This window comes from Empidonax traillii, unplaced genomic scaffold, assembly GCF_003031625.1.
Source record: "Empidonax traillii isolate 1590-97213 ecotype Southwest subspecies unplaced genomic scaffold, ASM303162v1 scaffold8:size5222938, whole genome shotgun sequence".
In the NCBI taxonomy this organism is placed as follows: domain Eukaryota; kingdom Metazoa; phylum Chordata; class Aves; order Passeriformes; family Tyrannidae; genus Empidonax; species Empidonax traillii.
The window spans coordinates 4,731,019-4,752,826 of NW_020955201.1; the positions used below are offsets into that span (position 1 = coordinate 4,731,019).

The following is a 21,808-nucleotide window of genomic DNA, read 5'->3' on the forward strand; positions in this document are numbered from 1 at the left end:
GTTGTGTGGGAGAGAGAATCAGGTGCTGCTACTGGAGGAGAAAACTGTGCCTTCTGAATAAACACAGCAAGTAGGAAACTGTCCAGGGTGTTTAAACTGCACCACATCACCATGGAGTACCTTTGGCAGTGCGTTAACTGGGAAATTTTAGCCTTAATAACATCCCATCAGAAGATATATATTCACACAGTCTGTGCTATGTATCCCACTAAAATTCTCCAAATTTCCTTGATCAGTACATCAACTTCTCTCCAACTACTATATGAGAACAAGGAGATGCCTAGCTGTGGACCTCTGTGTGGTGCTGAATTTGGATATCTAAAATGAAGTGAATAGACATGTAATCCATGTTTTGTTAAAATGAAGATGACTCCCATATTTCTTTCCATCACAGAAAATGCCATCTCAGACACCACCTATTAAGTGGGTTGAAGGACACAAAAGTGTTTTCATTGTTGAAGTGCAAGCTGTTTCATCTGTTCATACTCAGGTAATCTATCAGAAGCAACACACAGCTGTAGTTTCATTTCAAAGAAAATTCAAATGTCCTAGGCCAACGTAGCAGATTTATGAAATGAAGATGTTTAAGCTCACAAAAGTTAAAAAAAAAACTTAAGAGCTTTGGAAGTAACATGATATTCTTGGTGAATTAAATCCTTTGGTGAAATGGAAGGGATACTAAGCAAGTTTAGAGATGACACAAAACTGGGAGGAGCTGTTGACTCCCTCGAAGGCAGGGAGGCCCTGCAGAGAGACCTCGGCAGACTAGAGGGTGGACAATCACCAACTATATGAAGTTAAATAGGGGAAAGTGCTGGATTCTGCACCTGGGATGAGGCAACCCTGAATGTATATACAGACTAGGGAATGAGATGCTAGAAAGCAGTGTCATGGAAAGGGACCTGAGAGTCCTGGTCGATGGCAAGTTGAATATGAGTCAGCAGTGCCCTGGCAGCCAAGACGGCCAACTGTGTCCAGGGGGGCATCAGGCAATGCATCACCAGCTGGTTGAGGGAGGGGATTGTCCAGCTCTGCTCTGCACTGGAGTAGCCTCACCTTGAATATTCTGTGCAGTTTTGGGTGCTACAATAAAATAATGATATTGAGCTACTAGAGAGTATCCAAAGGACGGCAATGAAGATGGTGAAGGGCCTTGAGGAGAAGCCATATGAGGAGTAGTGGAGGTCACTTGGTCTGTTCAGCCTGGAGAGGAGAAGACTGAGGGGAGACCTCGTTGAAGTCTACAACTTCCTTGTGAGGGGAACAGGAGGGGCAGGCACTGATCTCTTCTCTGTGCTGAACAGTGACAGGATGCCAGGGAATGGCCTGAAGTTGTGTCAGGGAAGCTCTAGATTGGATAACAGGAAGAGGTTCTTTACCCAGAGGGCGGTTGGGCACTGGAACAAGCTCCCCAGAGACATGGTCACAGCACCAAGCCTGACAGAGTTCGAGAAGTGTTTGGATGATACTCGCAGGCACATGGTGTGATTCTTGGGAATGGTCCTATGCAGGGCTAAAGGTTGGACTCGATAATCCTTATGGGTCCCTTCCAACTCAGCATGTTCTGTGATTTTGTGAAATATATTGATAGAAGTGAATAAATGAGCACTCTCAGTAGCAAATCACATCAAACAATAGGGGATCCTGGTGTCCTCTCAGCTCAACAAGTGTCAGCTTAAGACACTGGCAGGGCACAGTTCCAGTTTCTTCAGTCTGCATCTTCTATTTTGCAAGGCTAGTTCAGATACTGTGTCCGCATCTCCAGAGACATAGCATGTCCCTGCCTCCATGGACAGGTTATACACTGCCAGGATGCATTAGAGAGCTCACTTGTCAAAGCCACGTGGTGTGGGAACACAAGCTTAATTCTGGATAAGAACTAAATGACTCTGGTCATTTAAATGCGAGAGGACATTGGATCTTTGCCCATCTTTTTGAAATACTGGTTTGAGGCAGAGCAGCCTTATTTTATTTCTTCTACTTTTCAGTGTCTCTTACCCATCATGATATTCTAGTTAATCCCAATAGTTGTGTCTATCAACTGGAGCCTTGTGTTTGATGCAGGTCCATCATCTCTTTGCAGCATGCTTTTTAAATATAAGTAGGGCGTACTCATAGAGCACATAAATTCTATGCAGGGGAAACTTGGATGTGAGCAGCAAAGGGACTACAGATGTATGATGCGACAGAGTTTTAATAGGTAGAAGGAACAGTCTTTTCAATAAATGAAGCAATCACTTTAGTAAAGGCTTTAACTCTTCTGCCTTTAAGTTGATCTAACCTCAATCTGCAGTTGAGTCAGATGAAAAAGAGCAGACAAAAGGCTGCGACAGCTGCTTTACAAATTGATCACAAAGAGCAGCCACCACTGAAAGCCAGAAGGTTGAAAATATTTTCTTTCATCCCACCAGATGATAAAATAAGGCTTTGCTTTGCTACCAGTAGCCTGAACTGCATTAACTTTGTTAACTGTGAGTGCACTGTATTTGCAGGACAACCACCTGGAGAAGTTCTTCACTTTGTGCCATTCTCTGGAAAGTCAAGTGACATTCCCCATTCGAGTGATGGATCAGAAGATTACAGAGGCTTCACTGGAACATGAATTGAAACTCAGCATTATTTGTTTAAATTCTTCACGCCTTGAACCTCTTGTCTTGTTTTTGCATTTGGTACTAGACAAACTTTTCCAGCTGGCTGTGCAGCCCATGGTCATAGCTGGCCAGACAGGTATTTACTGATTCATGACCTTCAAGTGTCAGTGCAAGCAACCTAGAAATGTAGGGGAAATGATTGCTAAATATGCAGGCTCGGATTTATTATTTGGGGTGGTCAAGTGCAGAAAGAGTCGTGTTTCTCAAGACACAGTTTCACTGCACAATTTAATCAGGTTTAGCTGACTTCCTGCCTTCTCTCCTTTTCCCCTACATATAAGACTCTCAGACTCTGATTGGAAGATGCATTAAACTGTCGTAGTTTACTTACATGAAAATACAGGTCAGAAAGTGGTTGTGGTCCAACTTTGTATGGAATTCAGTTGTTTTGCAAGTAAAACAATAGCAAAATAATTATCCTACAGCTGACACTTCTGTTTGCACTGTGTCTTCTGTCCACATATCTTTAGAGAGTGTTGAATGAGCACAAAAACAGAGGGTATAGTAGTGCACACTGATTTTTCTTTTACTGAGGGTGCCAGTTACCTATCACATATGTTAACTCCGGAGGGAAGGCATGCTTGGAGACAGTGGTGCAATTTGTTTCCTATCTTATTTTGGTAATCAGTGCTTGTCATCCACTACAACATTTGTACAAAAGCATGCTACCTTGCATTTGTCAGCTGGAGAACAATGAGCCTTAGTGTTCTTTGGGTAGGTAATTTTTAGGAAATGTGTGAAGGCTGCTAGAAATTATAATTAACAGTTAGAATCTGCTTTTATATAGCACAGAGGGACAGCAGTGATTGTGTTGGAAGTCAGTAGATCTGCTGAAAAGTATTGGCCTATGTAGACTTTGAGTCTGGTCAGGTATAGCAATTACTGTCTAGAGCTCTATACTTTTACAGGACTGAATTGAAGCTTATAGGATTAATTGTTGGTGCAAAGAATGTCCTCACTTAATTACATGATACCCTTCAGTGTTGACACTAATTCTCGCCTTTGTTTCACAGCCAATTTCTCACAGTTTGCCTTTGAATCTGTGGTTGCAATAGTGAACAGTCTTCACAACAGCAAAGAGCTGAGCAAAGATCAGCATGGGAGGAATTGCCTCCTGGCATCTTATGTGTACTACGTATTTCGTCTGCCAGAACCTCAAAGAGAAGTGGTCAAACCAGGTATTATTGGTGCAAGGGTTGCAAAAGGATTCTTTTTTCTTGATACATTCTATTCAGCATGATACTTGTAAGAGGAAGACCTAAGGAACTGACCTATAAGATAGCAGACAACTTCTCAGACCCAGGCTGCATACTGTTTAAGCACTGTGCTGTTTTGATGTATCATTTTTCTCAGAGGTAGCTCAGGAACATCACCACTGCAAAGAGCAACATGGACTTGCCACTCATAATATTCCATCTCTCAGTTGTTCATTTAAGATGCAGGGTTGAGGTGAGAAAACTCCACAGCTACAGGCAATGTTGTAGCTTAATGAAGACGAAAGCAAGAGATGTTGCCTAAACTGAAACTGTCTCTAGAGGAATTTCCTCCATAAATTAAAATGACCTTAAGATGCCAATTTCTTACTGACCTGTACATTGGTAAATTAAATTACTTTCTGTGCAAACTAACTTACTACCAAGTGGTATAGGGCCAAGTTCAACCAATTTCTCCATTGTAGTAAGGTTGTCATCAGAGGATAAAATGCTGTATGCTGGCCAGCAGGTTGAGACAGATGATCCTTCTCCTCTTCTCAGCCCTGCTGAGGCCATACCTAGAGTGCTGTATACAGTTCTGGAGTCCCCAGTACAAGAGACACAACCATGTTGGACAGAGACCAGCCAAGGGCAACAAAGGTGACAAAGAGACTGGAGTGTCTCTTCAATGAAGAAAGACTAAGAGAGCTGGGGCTATTCAGCCTGGAGAAGAGAATGCTCAGGAAGGATCTCCAGCCTACAAAAGGAGCTGAAGGGAGAGTGCAAAGAAGGCAGAACATGGCTGTTTTCTGTGGCACCTACTGACAAGATCAGAGGCAATGGGCACATACTGAAACACAGTGAACATAAGGAAGCACTTCTCATCCCTAAGGGTGTCTGAGCACTGGCACACCTCGCCCAGAGAGGTTGCCCAAGTGTCTCATCTTGAAGACAGCAGAAAGCCATCTGAACATGGTCCTGGGTAGCTGACTCAAAGTGACCTTGCTAGAGCCGAGGGGTTGGACCAGATGGCCTTCAGAGGGCCCTTCCAACCTCAGCCATTCTGTTATTCTGCTGCAGTCATTGTCCTAAAGCCTATAGAATTCATTTAATCAATTGGTATACGTTAAATGGCTTACCACCAAGCAGCTGTGCTGTGGGAGCTAAAGATATGTAGGCTTTCTTCTCTTGCAAGCATTCATTTAAATCCTCCTTGAGGGACATTTAGGCTGATGTTAGGATGTGCTAAAATCTCTGAGCTCACATACACTTGGAAATTCTTTATCCTGGAAAGATAAGGTCCATAGTGAAACTGAAAACTAGATAATCATTTAGTGAGATTCCTGATGGCAGTGCTCCCTGCCTCCTTGGACATTTTGCACATGTTACATGTTGAAGGTGGTATTTTGTGTTTAGGCCTGTGAATATTGCCTTAATCTACAGCAAATAAAAAAGAGCTGAAGGGAAGAAAGAAATATTGTAATAGTGCTGCTGCTCAGGTAGCCCTACTAAGCTTTTGTTACTACTTGTGCAATCACCCTGTGAGCTGTCAACTGGGATAATATCTGCACCTTGTCATTCAATGCCTATGTAATTTGTTAATGAAGCTGTTGGTGGTGGGATTTTCAGGAGTTTTCTTCTTTCCAAAATGCTATAACAGCACAGAGCAAAATTGGCTTAAATCTCATGTTTGTCTCATATATATAGCCTTTAGTCTTAATTCAAACATCTCCCTGTGGGCAGGTGCAGGTAGCAGTGCCATTTCGACGGAGTCTCGCTATTACACATTTGGACGCACTTCGGCAGTGTCTGTTGGAAGTAAACTCCTGCAGAGCCGAGTGATCAGCTGCAGCAATCCTGACATCACTATTACACAAACTGCTGCTGATGAGGAGGTCAAAAACATCATGTCATCCAAGGTAAGAGAACAAGGTCAAACACCTGGTGTTTGGTCCAGAACTTAATGATCCGGATTTTGTCTTTGAGGATTGGATTTGCTTCTTGTAAATGCACCATATGTATCACCAGAAGCATTTGCTGTTTATCTGATGTGGCATAGACCCACATCCCACTGCTAAGTTCTGATGTCTCTTATCAGTGGAGTCAAGAGCTAGGAACTCTCTCTTTTTGTGGCTCAGACCCCCCACTGAGGGATTTGCTTTTTTGACATGCCTCACTCTCTTGTTATTCCAGACACTTAGATTCTGTTCATATCTTCTGACCTAGTCTTCTTCCAGTTGTACAGAGTCAGTACAGCCATGGACCTTCTTTCTTTCTTTTTTTCTTTTTTTCCTTCTTCTATTTTTTTATTCACATATTTATTTTTATGTTTGGTGTTAAATAGTTTCCTGTTTAAAAAAAAAAAAGTAGGCAATTATATGACACCCTATAATTTTATATTGGCTATAGTACAGATGCCATGTGCATAATTTGTAACTGGTCTTTTCAAATTACTTCATTCAACCACAGAATGAAACAGAAGCTTTTTCTGCTGTTCTCATCCACAATTACATGCTACCAACAGCTTGCAAGATGGGAAGGTTGATGACATCTGAGAAACAGGATTTTGCTTCCCTGTTTGGTATCTGATGCTTGCTGGTCTGCAGCATCCCAGCTTATCTCAGAGCTTTATGAGGATGGTTGTGCTCAGCTTTCTGGGGAACCAAAATCTAAAGTTCTCCGCTCAGCTGGAGCTGGGAAGCCGTGCCTCTGACAAAAGCAGGATTTTTTTTGCCCTGTGCAAGGAGCCTGCTGTTAGCTGCAGCCCTGGCAATGCTCTACAGCAGCAGGTCTGATGAGCTCTGAACCCTATCCCACCTCACTTTTCTTTGAGTGTTACATATGTAAAATACTACTTCTCAAGCAGGTTATTTTCAGAAACATTTTTAAGTCTTTTCTCCACTAATGACCATGTGTCTTTCTGGTTAAAGTGAACGGGTGCTTGTCTTCAGCAAATGAAACTAGAATAGCAAGATAAACAGGCTTTGACAGTTTATTTGGTTTGTTCATATGGGCATATATATTCACCCACAGCAACTTTTAATAACATAGACTTGAATTTAATAGCCTTATGACTTTTACTCTAATGTACTGTGTCCCTGGGGGAAGGGGGGGGGGGGAGCGTGGGGAAACCCCAAACCTCAGAGCTCAAGGTGTTCTTCCAAATTAACACAAAATTAAAATGTTTATATTACAGCTTTGTCACGTTGATAAATGCAGCAATTTCAATTGGTTACTGCCGTAGCCAATTCACTGCCTTTTAAATTTGCATTACTTTTAATGGAAGGAAGACTCCGAGATACTGATTAATTTCGGATGTAGTGCCAGAGGATAAATTTACACCATTTTAAGGGTGAATCGTGTGTTCCGAAGTAAAGCTGCAGTGCTGCCATTGGGCACGCGATGGCAGTGCTGGCATTTGCACCCCCCTGTGGTTGCTGCTCTCGGGGGTCTTCAGCTTCCAGTGGGAAGGGAGACGGGGAGAAAGAAAGAAAAGAGCTGGTTAGATGAACATCTGTGCATACCTTAAAAAAACAAAACAAAACAACAAAAAAACCCCACATCACACCCAACAACAACAACTACAACAACAACAACAACAACCACCACAACAAAAACCCCACTGCTGCTGCTTTCTTCTCTGTTAATGAGCTTAAGTCGTTCATTAACTTACTATTGTGTTTTTCTTCAAACGTTGTCCCCCAGCCTATGGATCACAGCTCCAGTCGGATGTCTTACTACGTTGAAGGGACAAATGACATGTCAAGTATTTGTGCAAACCCAAGACCTTCCAATAAAAAGGTAGGCTAAAAAGGTACCACTATGTGTGAGGGAACTCATTAACAGAACATGGAGCGTCCTGCAGCAGTGGTGGCAAATGGCACTTCTAAATGAGGAGGGGAGAGAAACAGAACAAAATAACAACCAGTTCTATCAAACAAGGCATTTGTGGTGGAATGTTGAATCATTGGGCAAATATTACTCAAACTTTTCTGCTTCCACTCCAGAGTCTTTAGATTCTTCTTCCAGGACAGATTTAAACAAGTAGCAGCCTGTTTGGATCTTACTTTGCTCTCTTTCTCAAGGTCTTAGAGCTTTTCCACTGCTGTTTAGCATTGGATACTTGCCTTTACATGTTACAATAAACTCCATTCAGAAATATTTGCCACCTCTTTCTTCTGTAAAGAGTGGGGGGGGTTGTCCCTTTTTGTAGCTTTTAGAACCAAGAAATTCCATCTTATCTTGATTATGTATTCCCAAATAGCTTTCTTAAAACATAGTAGATACCATATCACATAAATAATTTTTCCAGCGCTATATCTTGTGTTCAGCATTGATCAGCAGCAGTGACTTGGAATGAAGAAGCAAGGGGAAAGCCCTGAAATGAGCAGTTCAGAATCTCAGTTACAGTTAACAATAACTCTCCAGTTATTGGTCTGATTTCTGTCAAAAAGCAGAGGCTTACACCCAGTTTGATTAATTGGTGCTATTTAGTATAAATATACTTAGGAATATCATTAGTTTTATTGTTTGTGTCAGGAACAGAAAAAGGACATTGCAATAAATTTTTAGTCCATATTTAAATTTTCTAAAAGTTTAGGTAGTTGGGATTGGGTGTCTTCTGGTCAGATTGCACGCAAAAAGTATTGTTTCCAAATACTAACCTCTATACAAGGTCTGCTGTGGTTCTTGCTGTATCCTTCCCTCCCACCACAGACTCAATCTTACTTCTACCTCCTCTCAAAAACACATGGATGTGCTAAATGAAAACATTTAGCAGGCAGTGGGCAACATGACCACTCTCTGTCATACACACAGCCAACAGCCTGGGGATAGACCAAAGGCATTTCCTTGTTCAGTTATTTGGAGTTCTGGATCAACAGAAAAAATGGGTACCAAAATCTGTGTGCCACCAACATTCTTTAAATGTCATTTTGGTCAAATTTGCCTTCTGATCCTAAAAGAGCATCCACACACCCCCATCCAGCTGCAGACTCCCCTGTATGGAGGAGTTTCCAGCAGGAAAGTTGGGAGGATGTTGAAAATGGAAGACGTGTTGATTGAGAAGCCATTTTCCAACAGTCTGTGTTTATTATCTAGCATTTCCACGAGGAGCTAGCACTGCAGATGGTGGTCAGTACAGGCATGGTGAGAGAATCTGTCTTCAAGTACGCCTGGTTCTTCTTTGAGCTCCTGGTAAGATTTGACAGTGATATCTCACAGTTAGTTAATGGTGAAATGCAGTAGATACTTCAGGCACAGATTTAGTTGGGTGGCGACCTCTTTAGTTATTCAGCCCCACTGCATAAAAGCAGGTCTCAAATAATGGAAATACAACTACAGAATTCTTCATATCCACCCCCATTCCACACTGATGGCAGTGGTGCCAAAGTTCTGCATGAACTACTTGAGCAGTGGTCCACAGCCTGCAAAAGACTGCGAGACACTCATCAAACCAAGCCCTTCCTTTTCTGTGAATACCTGTTCCTGTCTTTTCCATTTTGGAATGGGAGCAATGACAAAGCTCCACAAACGCACAGTTTTACAGAGCCCCGAGGCTGTATGTCAGTGGAAATTGCATACTAATTTGCACTGGCAGCATATATGTAACCCAATATCAGGTCAAAAAATAAGAATTCCACAAGTATCACTCCCTGTCCATCATGAAGGGATAAAGATGCAAACATTTCAGAACTGCAGATGTTAAGGTCTGGAGGAAAGCGATTCTGATTTCAGGTGCTGAGAGTAGCCAATTGCATGAATATGGACAGAAATCAAAGTCTGTCTGTGTTTGAGTCTTAGGCTCTCTGTTGTCCTTATCACTACAAGTACACAGCAGCTCTGAGAAGATGAGTGATTACATTCAGGGAAAAAGAAACAGGAAATCTTACTTCCATGATCAAACTTAAAACAGTATTTTACCCCTGGTTTGGACATTATTTTAGTATTTTTTTCTGCTTTACAGATAAAAAGTATGGCTCAGTATGTTCATAACATAGAGAAGCAAGACAACCCACGAAGAACTCGGTTCTCTGATCGCTTCAAAGATGATATTACTACTATAGTTAGTGTGATTACTTCAGAGATTGCTGCACTTTTAGTCAAACCACCAAAAGTAAGTGTATGAAATAAGCACTGTGGATCCTTGTTACTGACCTTGTGTTGCCCTGAGCCATATTTAATCCCATTTAAACTTCAGCAGTCTTGCTAGAATTAGGCCAATACTGAGGCAATATTTTCACATGGATCTTAAGCTAGAGTTGTGACAATGCAAAGGTTAGGCCTGCACTCCTTTGGCAGACTGTTTTTCTTCAGCTCAGTTCCCCAGCTTGCTTCTCAGTGTGGATGCAATGTACAGGGAAAGAATTCCCTTTCTGATTGACAGGAAAAGCTGAGCATCCATTTTCAGTGGCAGTGATTCTTTATGCCAGGTTAGGCAGAACATCAAACAGACTGCAGCCCAACCAGGGCTTCTTGCTCTAAATCCCTTTACAGTTATCCTCATTCCTACTGCACTGTGTTTTATTCCTCATTTGAGTTCTCTGTAGTAGTGGACTCTGCAATATAAAGGCAGAGCTCCTCATGAGGGTTGCAAAAGCAAGTGATTTAAACCCTGATCTCTATAAAGAGGCATTGGCTACCTGAAAATTGAAGACAAAAAATAAGCCCTAAGTACCATGAAATTCTTTCTCCTTTTAACAAGTTGCACTGATACAACAGATTCTAAAGTTGAAGGGATGACAAATTGCAATTTATATTGTAGCATTACTACTGTCAGCTTATACCACTGATACTACTCCTCACTGGCCAGTAGACAAAGTTTAGGCTACAGATAGGCATTGAGTCACTGTTCAGTTGTTGCAACCAACTTGTTTTCATGCCCCAGAGCTGCTAAGTGCACTGTGCCAGCCCAGCAGAGTGTTCTGCCACGGAGCAGAGCAGGCTGGAGAGCTGGCCTGCCACATCACTTTCCAATCAGCTCTTTTCCTTTCTTTTCAATCAGCTCAGAAACTGGAAAAGGGGCAAGAGCAGACAAATGGAAGCAGAGAACAGCAGAAGAGGTTGTCACTGTCCACCAGAAAGTTGTTCCTAAAGCTTTACCCTTTGCTCAGTCTTTTGGTGTGCCTCTGTGATAGCCACGTGCAGAGAAATCATTTCCACAGAAATGTTTACTGAAGGCATCAATGACTTTCTTCTTTAAATATGTTATGAAATAAAAATTTGTTACATTAAAAATATTTCAACATAACTGTAGACTCTGCCAACACACTAGTATTTATTGCTTCCTCACAAGAAATACTCAAGTTTTTGTGGCCTGTTAATTCAATTCGATTTTGATAGAGTGAGTTTGATAGAACCTGATTATGTGTGAAAATCCCACTGCAGTGTTTTCAGAATTAGGGCCACTGGTTAGTTGTTCAAGCAGTAGGCAATATTTGTCTGATTTTTAAATCCAAGCAGTAATAATGTTACAATACACTTGTACTGAGCATATCATATTGCCCTGGATTTCTACAGTTATATGTCTGGCATATGCTAGCCTACCCGATAAGGTAGTGAAAGACAAGTTTTTTTCTTCAAAATAGAAAAATATTTTGCTGTGTAAATTCCAGATTGTGTATTCCTGAAGAGCAACAAAAAGGTTGAAAAATGAAGAATTAAATCATGGCCACCCTGAGGTGAGGCACACCTGTTCTCACTAGTCAGAGGTGCCAGTAGGGGTGATATTTTTCAATCATCTCCTCTGTCAGTTTTGACTGAGCTCACCTGAAGGCTATGAACATTAAATGAGTGCAGATCCCTCAGGCATCTCCATTAATTCATCTTGGTAGACTACATACGCTACTGGGATTTTATGATTTAAATTGGTATGTTTGAACTAACTGTAGCCTCATTTTAGAGGCCACATTACATTCTTTATGATTGTTACTTGAGGCTGTGTATCTCTGGTAATCAAGCCAATTCTAAGCATGCAACAGCTTAGCTGCTGAATCATAAATGGCCCAAGATTTATCTTAACAATGTTTTGTTACTGTTTACACTTAAATTTTACACTTACTTAATTTTACACTTAGAATTTCTAAACAAAATACTTGGCATTCCAGCAGCAAAGACAGCACAGGTTTTTATTAATATTTTAGAACAATATTTTATGTTTTAAGTACCTAAACCAGCATTCTCTGAGGCTCAGTAGACCAAAAAAAAAAAAAAAAAAGAAGAAGAAAAAAGGAAAAAAAAGTCAAATGCAGGATTGCAGCCAATAGGAAATTCAGAACAGGTCTTACATTCCATTTCATTATTGTCACCCCAAAGGTTTGCATAGATGAACTTGTTCATTCATCCCATGATATTGCTCTGTGAAAGCAACAACACTTGAAATAATTTACAGAAGTGATTCTATGCAATTTTAGTAAGATCATGTGAACTGCAGAGCTGAAACAATCTTGTCCTGTATGTCCCATGAGATGAGGGGAGCTACTACCCTACGAGGGAGTCCCCAATGCTACTATTTCATGACTCTAAAAAGTCTTCCACCCTTATGTAAGTTTTATACATCATAACTGGGGTTTTTTTCCTTTTTTTTCAAGGAAAGCGAACAAGCAGAAAAAATTAATATCAGCCTGGCATTTTTCCTGTATGATCTTCTTTCTTTAATGGACCGAGGATTTGTGTTTAATCTCATCAAGCATTACTGCAATCAGGTAGGCACCATGCATGACTGGGATTGCATTTGGCTTATGGCCAGTCCTGGATTCTGTTCTGTTTGATTAGTTTATCCATCAAGATCCTTTGAGTTGTGTTAAAGGTGCAGGTAAATTTCCTATTTCCTATTGCATATGCAGTGACTTTAAACCTCTTTTGATTTGTAGTCTGCAGGAAAAACAATTGAGGGGAGGTGAAGACTCTTCTAGAAATGTCATACTTTGCACTCCTGCAGAGCGTCCATGGAACCACTTTTCTTCCCTTACTTTTTTACATCCCATAGCAGTACAGTCTGCAGGCTATACAGATCAGCTTTTAGTCTCTGACTCCTCCATTGCAGTGAGGACTAGTATTTAGTCTTAGTATTCAGCAGTATTTAGATCTGGGGGAATCAACCAAAATGATACATCTCTGTGTTCTCCAAAAAATAAGAAATAGATGATAATACAGTATGTTGTGATGAGATTATTTGCTGTATCTGAAGGGAACGTTTCCTTGTGTTTTGTGAATTACACCTGGTGTAGTTTTCTGCCAAAGGAAGGCCCTTTTTTTCTGCCAAAGGAAGGTAGGTAGGAGAATGTAAGGTGGCTACCATCCCATTTTCTGTAGTATGTACAATACTTCACTGGTGTCATTGCTGATATGAAGAGAAATTACAAGACCACTGATGCCCTGTGTTGCTTAGCAGGACTTTTAATGAGTTTGCCACAGACTCAGAAAAGTTTAGTTTGTTTTTCATTTTTATCTTATGCAAAAGAGAAAAACATTGTCTGATTTATTTTTGGCACAAAAAAAAAGAAAGAAACAATTTATTATCTCTTGGGAAGTTGGGAAGTGAGCTGGGGAGAAGGGAGAGAGACACCATCACTGTGAAACAAAGAGCAGCTAATATATGGAAGCTAGTTAGGTACAGTGAAAATTTTAATGATGCTGGGCTATTTGTCTATTTCCTTTTCAGGAAGCAAGATACTTCATTGCATGGTAATTTAGATGGTAGATGCCCATTGCTTGATACTTTTTTGGTTTTTTCTCTAGCTTTCAAACAAGCTGAATTCACTCTCCACCCTGATTTCTATGAGGCTTGAGTTCCTGAGAATTCTCTGCAGCCATGAGCATTACCTCAATCTGAACTTCTTCTTCATGACACCTGCATCTGCTCCAGCATCTCCTTCTCCTTCCTTATCCTCCCAGGTAGTTGTCCCTTTGATTGTATTTTATGAAGTACATATGTAGAGAAAGACTCGTGTTGCTCTGCATTCAAATATTTAGTTTCAAATTAGGTGCTGTTGGATTAGAGAGAAAAACTTCCCCCATGAAATAAGAAGAAATAATAGGAGTACTACTGCAAAACTGCATCTACACAAGTTAAAACTTAACATGAGACAGGTACATGCCCCTCTAGAACCGTGCACACAGAAAATGACTGTTAAGGTAGACATAGAAGATCGAAAAGGAACATAGCACTGAAGGATAATTTACAGGCCCACCCTTATCCCATCCATACACAGCCACAAATTTGGTTGCAGCATGGTGCTGGTAACACCAAGATTTTGGTTTTGATCCCTGTCCAGGCCATTTAGTTAAGAATTGGACTTGATGATCCTTGTGGATCCCTTTCAATTTAGAATATTCTGTGAATTCCGTGAATTTCTTTATCTGTTTTGGAGAATTATGGCATGCAGCAGTGCACATAAAACTTTCTGTGTGTTTGCCTTCTAACTGATCTTCTAATTCTCCAAGTGTATGTGAATATTACCACTGTTAAATTAGTGACTAATACACTGCATTTTTCTGTATCCTGGAATAGTGAATTTCTGTTGAACCTTCCTGTTGTTTAGAGCAGGATTATCATCTTTTTCCAGTAGCAGCGTTCTTTGTTCTGGGTTCCTCCCCTCTGCAGTAGTACACATGATGCTATGACTTTGCCTATGATTTCTCTGTGTCTTTTCAACAGTGTTTTTCTTTTTATTTTTAACTTCATGATTTTCTGTGTGGAAACACTCAGGTGTCCTGAGTAGAAATCTCCAAGCAATATCCATCATTTCTTATTTCTCCCAGGATGTCATCCCCAGTACATGCACATTTTTCCAGACTTGGCCTGATACTGACATAACTCTAGATTTCCTAAGTATCAGGTCTTCCTATCCATCTTCCTGACAATGGAGTTAATGAACACTTTAAAAAGAGAGAAATTGTTAACTGTCATGCCACACACTATTTTGCCAGTCTTATTCCCTTCTCCTCTACATTTACTTAGATGGTATCTTGCTTTTCTTACAATGGGGCAAACCCCCTATCAAAGGGTGCTAGCCTGTCAGTTTTGCACATCAGTGGTTTTGCAGGGGTTCGGACTGGGATGAAGCAATTCAGTGCAATGCTCCATAATTGCCATAACCCTCGGAGGCAGGGGAATGGTACTGAAACTAAAAACAATGGGAGGTACAAAAACATACAGAGTAATGGAGTTAAATTTCATGGTTTCTTTTTCAAGTATCTTTGCCAAAGAATTGGTTGAATGCTAAGATGTGCTACATCTCATGCCTTAAGGGTTTTCACAGGTCAATAATAGTATATAGTATTTTCTTGAAGTTTTTCCTGGTCTTAAAAGTAAAGCATGAAGGTCTTAGAGTTGGGGTTTCCCAATACATTTAGTTAATTCTAATCCTGGATGCCAAAGAACTGCAAATGTAACTCTTCTGTTATGAGGGAAAAAAAGGCCAGCATAGTTTTGTAATTAGTTCTAGCAAGTCAGAGCTGGGAAGACACCTGTTCAATCAATCTTTCTTTCAAGCAACATCCTCAACGTTCTTTCTCCACTAGGAGTAACCTGCACAAATCAATAAGGTCTTTGTGGCCCTTGGATGATTTAATATGTTAGCTGACCACCCTTGCAGTAATTTTGATCTGTCTGCAGGAGTGCTGCCCAGCTAGAGCGAGATTTTAAGTAGAAATATGGCCTTGTGAATAAATCTTTTTAAATTCTTGGAGAGAAGCCAAATATGCTTAACTGAGTGCTCTACACTTTAGTGTTATTCCACACAAACATAGTGCAGCCATAGTGCAGCCATAGCCTGCTTGAGGTTGAATTTGAGTGGGTTTAAGCACAATGATCCAAAATACAGGGCTGCTCAGAGACATGGGTCTTATTTGACCCAATATGCTGGAAGACAGCTGCCACTGTGTTGTATACTGTATACTTATGTGTTTGGGTTCTGGGACTGGCAGAACTATTGGGGAAGAATATTGAAGAGTATAAATTGAAAGCAAAATCTAGATCTTATAACCAAGAAGTTGCAGTGGGGAATAGAGTTTAAGACTTCTGCTCACCTGATCAGGGGACAAAAACATTCCAGGTGACCTCTGGCACACAGCTGTGATTAGAGAAGCTAAGAAGTTCACAATACATATATAACACCAACTTTCTGCTCCTGGACTGGCTGTATATCAGTCAAAACTCTAAGTTACAGCAGTTTGAAGGCTGTTCTAAATTACACCAGCTGCCAGCAAGCTCAACCAAGGATTTCCAGGCTGAGAGGAAACACTGTTCACATCTTTCCTGGCCTTACTTCCATGCTAGGCATCATGGATGCTGAAGAAGATAGAGTGAGGAGCTTCTGACACCAAAGTCCCACTTAATGTACAGGCAGCCTCTTGCTGTATGATGCACAATGGCTGTTCTGCAACAGTAAGAGCCATGTTAAGAGTTGTAAACATGTAGAAAATTCTTACTTCACGTTCTTTTTAAACTAGTGAATACAGGGTAAGAATTTTACATCTCAAAAAGTGTCAAGTGAGTTGCTGGCACAGAATGAAAAGGATGAGATTGCATCCTAGGAAGCGATCATTTGAAATTAGGTGATTTTTATTTCATACCCCATTGTTTTCCTCCAGAACGTCCAACCTTCCTTCAAGTCTATGCTTTTCCTCTGGTAGAGATTTTCTGTTAGCTACGTGGACTGTGACTGTGACCTCCTTAAGAAGCCTTGATTTTGGTTATCATACTCTAACACTTCTAATATACTTCTGCAGAACTCCAGCTCCTGCTCAAGTTTCCAGGACCAGAAAATCACTGGTATGTTTGACCTCTCAGCCGAATATCGCCAGCAACACTTCCTGACTGGTTTACTTTTCACTGAATTGGCAGCAGCACTGGACGCAGACAGTGAGGGGTGTGTATCTCAATTTGCAAATTTTAGAATGGAATCGAGTCACACTGTTACTCTTGGCAAGGTCATAGTTTGATTGCAGTGCAGTCCTTTTTTCCTCACTCTTTTCAACGAGTCACTCTGTAACACAGCAATGACCCAGTCATTGTTTTATCTCCTCCCAGGGAATAAAAACATGCTATTTGTTGTGATAGTGTTGGCTAAGTTCATGAATTGAGAACACAAAATTTCAGTTGCTCTTCTCTCTGAAACACCTATGCCTTTGTCTCAGTTTAAGAGTTTAGCCAAACCTTTGCCAGAGTTTGATGCTTTTCTTTAAGCACCTCTCTTCACCATATTGAATTTTTATGGGAAGTTTGAAAGACTTAGGCGCTCCTTGATTGTTGTAAAGGAGCTTGGAGATTTAAAATACCTGTCATTTGAAGGGAACATGAATCTCTGCTGAGAATGGAAGAAATCATCCAACAAATATCAGTGTATTTATTTGTTTCTTTCATCTCCACTCTGTTTATTAAATCTTTGATTTATAAGTGATTTGTGCCTAACCAAGGAATGGAGATCATGGATGGTTTCTATGTTAACAGGATTAGCAAGGTGCAAAGAAAAGCTGTCAGTGCTATCCTTAGCCTGCTGAGTTCCCATGACCTTGATCCACGTTGCTCCAAAAAAGAGGTGAAGATTAAAATTGCAGCTCTTTACCTCCCTTTGGTTGGTATAATCTTGGATTCACTACCACAACTCCATGATTTTACAAGTAAGACCTTTTTCCCTTTGGATTTTTTAGCTTTTTAGTGTGACTGGTCTAAGCAATTAATCAAAGGTAAAAAAGATCATACTAAGTGCAGAAACTCCCTGGAGTCTACTAAGGCTGAATATTTATTTACTTAGAAGTAAACTGGATTTTTACAGACAGGAAAAGCTTTGGCGTCCTCACTTCATGAGGAAATGATAGACCAGAGATGAATCTGTAAGTACTCCTGCATATCTCTTAGTGTAAATTTTATGATCTTGCAAATAAAGCCTACAAGGTCTGCATAAAATACTGAGATCTAGGTAGGCTTAACAGACAGTAGGGAAGAGACCGAGAGTGATACTGACATCCTGTTATATCACAATTAAAGAAATTGGATTATAATATTTCTTTTTCTATTGCTCCTTAGTGCTATTAACATCATACAAAATTTAATTAATTAAAGATATAAACTCTGAAGAATATATTTTTGTCTCTGTTCTGAAAATATTTTGTGTTGAGACATCTGAACAAAAAACTTACTAATGTGAAAGTATTATTTAGCACTTTCAGTTTTATAAGGTCAAAGCATTTACTTCTTCTAATCTAAGTGTTATCCCATAGGTGAAAAGAGATATTATGAGGAATCCCTGGTGTACCCGTATGGCTGTTTTAGAGTGTCCTTTTTAAGTATCTGTCCCAAGAGGCTGCTGATCTCATTTTGAACACACGGGGTCCAGCTGGTCACTCAGTGTCACTAAAAAACAGGACTTGCAAAACACAAAATGGACACTTAAAGGAGATTTTCCCAAAACTTAGATATAAATAACTTTATTTGCTGAAAGTGATGTCAAGACAAGTAGGGAATAGAAGCAGCTAGATGCCTGAAATTAAACTTGTTCTTTAGTCAGCAGGCAATACCGGCTCTGTCACCTGCTAGTGCTGACTTATGTACTTTGTTGAGTATCACCAAGTCCATGCATGGCTTCTGTGTTTATTCTTTTCTTGGAACTGGATTGGATTCTTCTCTTGGAACTGATTCCAAGTCCTACAAAGCACTGGCTTAGCTTTGAATTTCAGAGACAACCTCACATTTGCTACCACCTTTTATTTATTTGAATAATTTGGCAGTTTTTACAGATAGCTGCAATCTGTCAGGCTAATGCTGTGCCTCTTTTACTGCTTGGTACATCAGCCAAACACTCTCAGGGATGGAGGTACTAACTATTTTATTAGGTTACAGACCAATGGAAAATGGTGAGGTGGGCAGCAACAACAGGATTGCTCCTGAAGTTCAAATGGGGTATTTAAAATGTAGTTTCAGAAAGCCGCAGCGCAAAGGGACGCACAGGAAACCCAGAAGAAGAACAAGAGTCTGCAGGTACAATCAACCAAAACGTGGCCCTTGCCATTGCAGGGAATCAGTTCAACATCAGGAACTCTGGAATACCTCTGGTGTCCCTGGTATGTCCCCTGCTCTGCCAGTCTTCTTTCTTGTATCTGTTTTCCTCTTTCTTTGTTTTCTCCTTTTATCCTTTCTTGTCACTAATAATTAGTCATGAGAAACTGCATTTTTGTTTCCTCCAGCCCCAAAGAATCCCTCATATTCCTCCTGTCATCTTCTCCTCTTCTTTTCTAGTCATTTAATTACTGCTTTACCATACAAAGTTCTCTTTTTCTCCCACATCTATTTTGATTTCCACACCCAGCCTAGACTTGTTTCCAGATCAGCAAATGAGTCCCATGCTGCTTCCTAGTCCCAGTCTCACCTGAATACATGGATATAGGACTCAGATCCTTATTTTTCTCTCTCTGTCTTGTTCCTCATTGTTTTTTTAATCTACTGTGCCATTTGACACAACTAGATGGCAGGAGGAAACCAAACAGTTACAGAATTTTTTTCTACATTATACCAGGGAAATTAAAATACAAGTACCTAGCAAACAATGCTCTTGTGCCTCTCTCAGTCTTTCAAATGCATTCAACTGCTCCTTTCACTAATGATACATACATTCAAAAAATACAATAATTATAACCTGGAAGAGGTCAAACTTACTGAAATCCAGTTCTGAGATTTGATTTGACTGTAATTTAAATAATGTTACTTCACCTGAATGACCTTCCTCTCCTTTTTCTTCTTTCAACCGACATTTATCTGCTGCTAGCCCTACAGACAGAGTGCCACATTAGGTCCTGAAACTACTCGCAATCTTTTGATCTGTTTCCTCTGGATCATGAAGAATGCTGATCAGAATCTAATACAGAAATGGATTGCAGACCTTCCACCCATGCAGTTGAACAGAATTTTAGACCTCCTCTTCATTTGTGTCTCATGCTTTGAGTACAAGGTAAGTGAAACATGGCATGGTTTTGTTGTCTTGTTTTAGTTCAGTTTTTTTTCCAAAAATTCATAGAATTAGAATCATAGAATTAACTGGGTTGGAAGAGACTTTCGAGATCATCAAGTCCAACCCTTGATCCAACCCCACTGTGATTATTAGATCATGGCACTCAGTGCCACATCCAGCCTCGTCTTAAAAACCTCCAGGGACGGTGAATCCACCACCTCTCTGGTCAGGCCATTCCAATGCCTGATCACTCTCTCTGTAAAGAACTTCTTTCTAATATCCAACCTAAACCTCCCCTGGCAGAGCTTAAGCCTGTGCCCTCTTGTCCTGTTGCTGATTGCCTGGGAGAAGAGACCAACCCCCACCTGGCTACAGCCTCCTCTCAGGCAGTTGTAGAGAGTGATGAGGTCACCCCTGAGCCTCCTCTTCTCCAGAATAAACAACCCCAGCTCCCTCAGCCTCTCCTCACAGGACTTGTGCTCAAGTCCCTTCACCAGCCTCGTTGCTATTCTCTGGATCCGCTCCAGCACCTCAATGGCTTTCCTGAACTGAGGGGCCCAGAACTGAACACAATATTCAAGGTGTGGCCTCACCAGTGCTGAGTACCGGGGAAGGATCACTTCCCTGCTCCTGCTGGCCACACTGTTCCTGATCCAGGCCAGGATGCCATTGGCCTTCTTGGCCACCTGGGCACACTGCTGGCTCATGTTCAGCTTCCTGTCAATCAGCACTCCCAGATCCCTTTCTGCCTGGCTGCTCTCCAGCCACTCTGTGCCCAGCCTGTAGCACTGCAGGAGGTTGTTGTGGCCAAAGAGCAGGACCCGGCACTTGGCCTTGTTGAACCTCATCCTGTTGGAATCAGCCCAACTCTCCAGCCTATCCAGGTCCCTCTGCAGAGCCCTCCTGCCTTCCAGTGTCTGGGGGAAATTTGTTGCCAGCATTAGTTAGATTAGCACTTTTCTAATCTATGGTACAAATGGACAAACTAATTCAAATGAAATAACTGACATTAGCCTTCAAGCAATTTACAGCCAAAACTTTCAAGAAAGTCCTATGATAAAAGAGCTTAAGCTGTTTTATTATTTTCCTTAACCTGGGTATTTAAGGGTTATTTTTAGTGGGAAGTATATTGACAGCTCCTGTAAGTACTGGACAGGACGCTAAGGATGACTCTTCAGTTAAGAGCTGGGACTTGATGTCAGGACTCTCTGAGAGGGTCTGTCTGCAAGTGATCAAATAACCTCTCTGAACTTTAATTTCTCTCTATGTAGTACTGAGCTACATCTTTGTGTTTCTTAACAGTACATATACTACCTCTTTCCTTATTTGCAACATTTATTAGCCTTTATATGCTAGTCAATCATATTCATTGCTTTCTGCCCCCTCTACAGATCTCTTCTGTTGTGTCTCATTCTGTAAATGTAATTTGGACTCAGATCCAAAGATGGAGGCATCGGTATTGACTGATTTCACTTTACTTTCAGGGCAAGCAAACCTCAGATAAAGTTAGCACCCAGGCACTCCAGAAGTCCCGAGATGTTAAAGCCCGATTAGAAGAGGCTTTACTGAGAGGTGAAGGAGCCAGAGGAGAAATGATGAAGCGCTGCAGAATACCAGCTGGTACTTCATACCCCTCTTTCCCCATGTCTTTTGAGAGGAACTCAAATGGTTGTAGACATAAATGAGTTTGTTGGGGTTTATGCACACTACACATTTTCATCCTTATATTTTTTACCCACAGTCCTTTCCCTTGCAGACCACTCTTAGTTTTGTGTGGATAAAAATATCCTTAACTTGCAATTATCCAAGGTGTAGCTAGGACTGAACTCTTCTCATGTGAAGAATGTGAGCCAAGAAAGAAGTTTTAAGACATTCTGAAAAATTGTGGTAGTGTCAAGAGCCAAAAAATGGTGTCAAAACTATCAGTAAGAACAAATTGTTTACAGCAAAAAAAGTTGTTTCATTTAATAAATGGAATGATCTGTGATTTGATTTTGAAGACATTAAGCAAGGTCAT

The 21,808-nt window shown here is 40.8% G+C and overlaps 1 protein-coding gene across 4 annotated transcripts in view; it reads left to right on the forward strand.

The window, feature by feature from the left end:
- The window catches only part of DOCK8 (dedicator of cytokinesis 8), an 88,211-nt gene that overhangs the window by 45,492 nt on the left and 20,911 nt on the right, over nucleotides 1-21,808 (forward strand). For all 4 annotated transcript variants that reach the window (XM_027883686.1, XM_027883704.1, XM_027883696.1 and 1 more), the window contains 14 exons: nucleotides 395-490; nucleotides 2,493-2,727; nucleotides 3,665-3,829; nucleotides 5,588-5,763; nucleotides 7,550-7,645; nucleotides 8,945-9,040; nucleotides 9,810-9,959; nucleotides 12,433-12,546; nucleotides 13,583-13,738; nucleotides 16,577-16,716; nucleotides 17,298-17,467; nucleotides 18,762-18,907; nucleotides 19,609-19,791; nucleotides 21,276-21,411. In XM_027883686.1, coding sequence (XP_027739487.1) covers nucleotides 395-490; nucleotides 2,493-2,727; nucleotides 3,665-3,829; nucleotides 5,588-5,763; nucleotides 7,550-7,645; nucleotides 8,945-9,040; nucleotides 9,810-9,959; nucleotides 12,433-12,546; nucleotides 13,583-13,738; nucleotides 16,577-16,716; nucleotides 17,298-17,467; nucleotides 18,762-18,907; nucleotides 19,609-19,791; nucleotides 21,276-21,411 — 2,059 coding nt within the window. The remainder of the gene's footprint in view (nucleotides 1-394; nucleotides 491-2,492; nucleotides 2,728-3,664; nucleotides 3,830-5,587; nucleotides 5,764-7,549; nucleotides 7,646-8,944; nucleotides 9,041-9,809; nucleotides 9,960-12,432; nucleotides 12,547-13,582; nucleotides 13,739-16,576; nucleotides 16,717-17,297; nucleotides 17,468-18,761; nucleotides 18,908-19,608; nucleotides 19,792-21,275; nucleotides 21,412-21,808) is intronic.